Source organism: Oryzias melastigma, linkage group LG3 (assembly GCF_002922805.2).
Source record: "Oryzias melastigma strain HK-1 linkage group LG3, ASM292280v2, whole genome shotgun sequence".
Classification (NCBI taxonomy): domain Eukaryota; kingdom Metazoa; phylum Chordata; class Actinopteri; order Beloniformes; family Adrianichthyidae; genus Oryzias; species Oryzias melastigma.
In genome coordinates this window covers 6,191,247-6,193,407 of record NC_050514.1, presented here as the reverse complement: position 1 = coordinate 6,193,407, position 2,161 = coordinate 6,191,247, and the positions used below count along the sequence as shown (strand labels likewise).

The following is a 2,161-nucleotide window of genomic DNA, read 5'->3' as shown; positions in this document are numbered from 1 at the left end:
CACACAGGGGTTAAGATACCAGTGCGGTCCACACGTTGGGGACCTTTGATCTAATTGGACCTCAAAAAACGACGAGTTGGGCACACCCAAAGCTTAAATTTTGGATGCAGAAGATCCTTATCCGTGCATCAATATGTGACGACTTGGGAATAAGAATGTGTTGGAATACGTTATTAGTGCAAGACATCATCGGGCATTTCATAAAAATATAAAATGATCACCCAGTGGGTGGATCCGGCCCCCGGGCCTAAACTTTGACACCTGTGGTGTAAGTGGATGGATGATGGGAAAAGTATCAGACATTAATTTCTAATGCACTCCTGCCACTTTGCAGAAACTATGTCGTAGAAAACAACATGTTTCTTGATTTTGGCTAAAAATGGCAGAATTATAATAAAAAGAACACTGGGAACGCTTTGAAAATAGATCAAAAGATGATCGGAGGGAGACTTTAAATTCAATATTAGTGGAGTCTTTATTTCTTTCAACCTTGAGAAATTTGTTTGCACATTTTGTTCCATTTTTTTTGCAGGAATCTCCACAAATGCCGATCTGGCATCCAGCAAACCAAGGAACGTAACACACCAGCTGTTGTTTTCTGTCATTCTACTCATGAACACAGGAACAATTGTGCAGCAACGTAATGGTATATTTTTTTAATTGGAAAATGCTTTACGCGGTCCTGATGGGATGACTTAGGGTAACAAATACCGGTTCTCCGTGCACACAAAGAGTCACGAGTTTCTAGTTTAGCTTCCTCCCATTCAAACTAAACCTCCTTCAGACTCACATTTGTCTTCTGAGGGAAAATACGTTTTTATTTCCCAAAAATCTGTTGAATTTCAATTCATCTTCCCGTTTTTGTACAAGAATCCGTTTTTTAATTTCCTCAGCGTTTCCTTTGTGGCGCATTTTGGGTTCCTACAGTAGTTCAAGCTCCTCAACTGAGTTTTAGCTCAAATATTAGTTCTAAGAGAATAAAAAAATAAAAGCAAACCGATGATCTTCTCACCAGGTGGGCAGAAAGTGTGTCCAGATGTTGAGCGTCTCATTGGTCAGCTGGAAGAGGCTGAGGATGCAGTCGACCGCTGAGCTGCGGGGCTGCCGGTATCCTGAAATGATGCAGTCCTCTTGGAAAACCTTTGGGCATGAATTCCTTCAGTTAGTTCAGCGACAGCAGCGAGTGTGACAAACCCGTTTTTCCTGTCTCGTTCTGGAGACATCTCCAGCCTAACAGAAGTGTGGTATATTTCACAACATTCCTAACTTCCAAACACAACAAGCACAACTTTTTTTTGGAAGTCAATCAAATAATCTGAGAAGACATTTGAATTTTATTTTAAAGGCATGTAAATAGAAATCATAGCTGAAGCAGATTCCAGGTGCAAAAAAGGAGGCTTGACAAGTTAGAAATACAGCTAAAGCTTACAGGTGATTGATCAGAAAGTGTGAATACTCACTTTGGGGACTTGGTGGATGGTGAGGACTTGAGGCACTTTGATGAGGCTGAGCATGGCTGCTGCTGCTGCTGGGAGAGGAGACCTGACTCTTGGCCACGGCAGGGTGTGCCTCACTCTTTATAGCGTCATGTTGCCATGCTGTTCAAGGATCCTCCCCTTTTAACAGAGCAAAATATTGAGCACCTGCGCCACGCCTCTTCCTCCTCCTAATGTGTCTGTGGAGGGGATGGGCGCGTGCGTCAAAGTGTACACGCCCCCACAGCTGTTTGATCTCAAGAACAGTGACTTTTACTGCAGGAAATCAACATAGTTTATTTCTATTAACCCAGATTTTTTTTGACCATCTTCAAACTTCTCAAATATATAAAAAAAAACTATCATTGATCTCAGAGCTGAACTTGAAGCCTCTCCCAGTTGCAGCTGGTCCAGAGAAGGCTGGCATAGTGAGTGGAGGGTGTTTGTGGCTCTGGAGGGGAAGTCAACACCTTTACTGGCTCATCTCCTGGTTAAACTGTCATGTCTATCTGATCTGAGAATGTGAGGAAACCCGCCTGTCCAGCAGGAACAGGCCAATCACGACTGTTATCTAGTTCAAACTCTGAACCAATGAAAGCAAACATTTCTACCAAAGCTATGAGACGCACACGAGGCCCTCTCCTTCATGAAGAAAGTACTGTAACAGAATTGGGAAAATCTGGTTT

At 42.8% G+C, this 2,161-nt stretch overlaps 1 protein-coding gene across 3 annotated transcripts in view; it reads right to left on the bottom strand.

The window, feature by feature from the left end:
• Nucleotides 1-2,161, bottom strand: part of paqr5b (progestin and adipoQ receptor family member Vb) — a 21,052-nt gene that overhangs the window by 11,761 nt on the left and 7,130 nt on the right. For all 3 annotated transcript variants that reach the window (XM_024294830.2, XM_024294832.2, XM_024294831.2), the window contains exons 2-3: nucleotides 1,461-1,616; nucleotides 1,013-1,140 (exon numbers count right to left, since the gene is read on the bottom strand). In XM_024294830.2, the coding sequence (XP_024150598.1) occupies nucleotides 1,013-1,140; nucleotides 1,461-1,514 (182 nt within the window). In that variant the 5' untranslated portion in view covers nucleotides 1,515-1,616. The remainder of the gene's footprint in view (nucleotides 1-1,012; nucleotides 1,141-1,460; nucleotides 1,617-2,161) is intronic.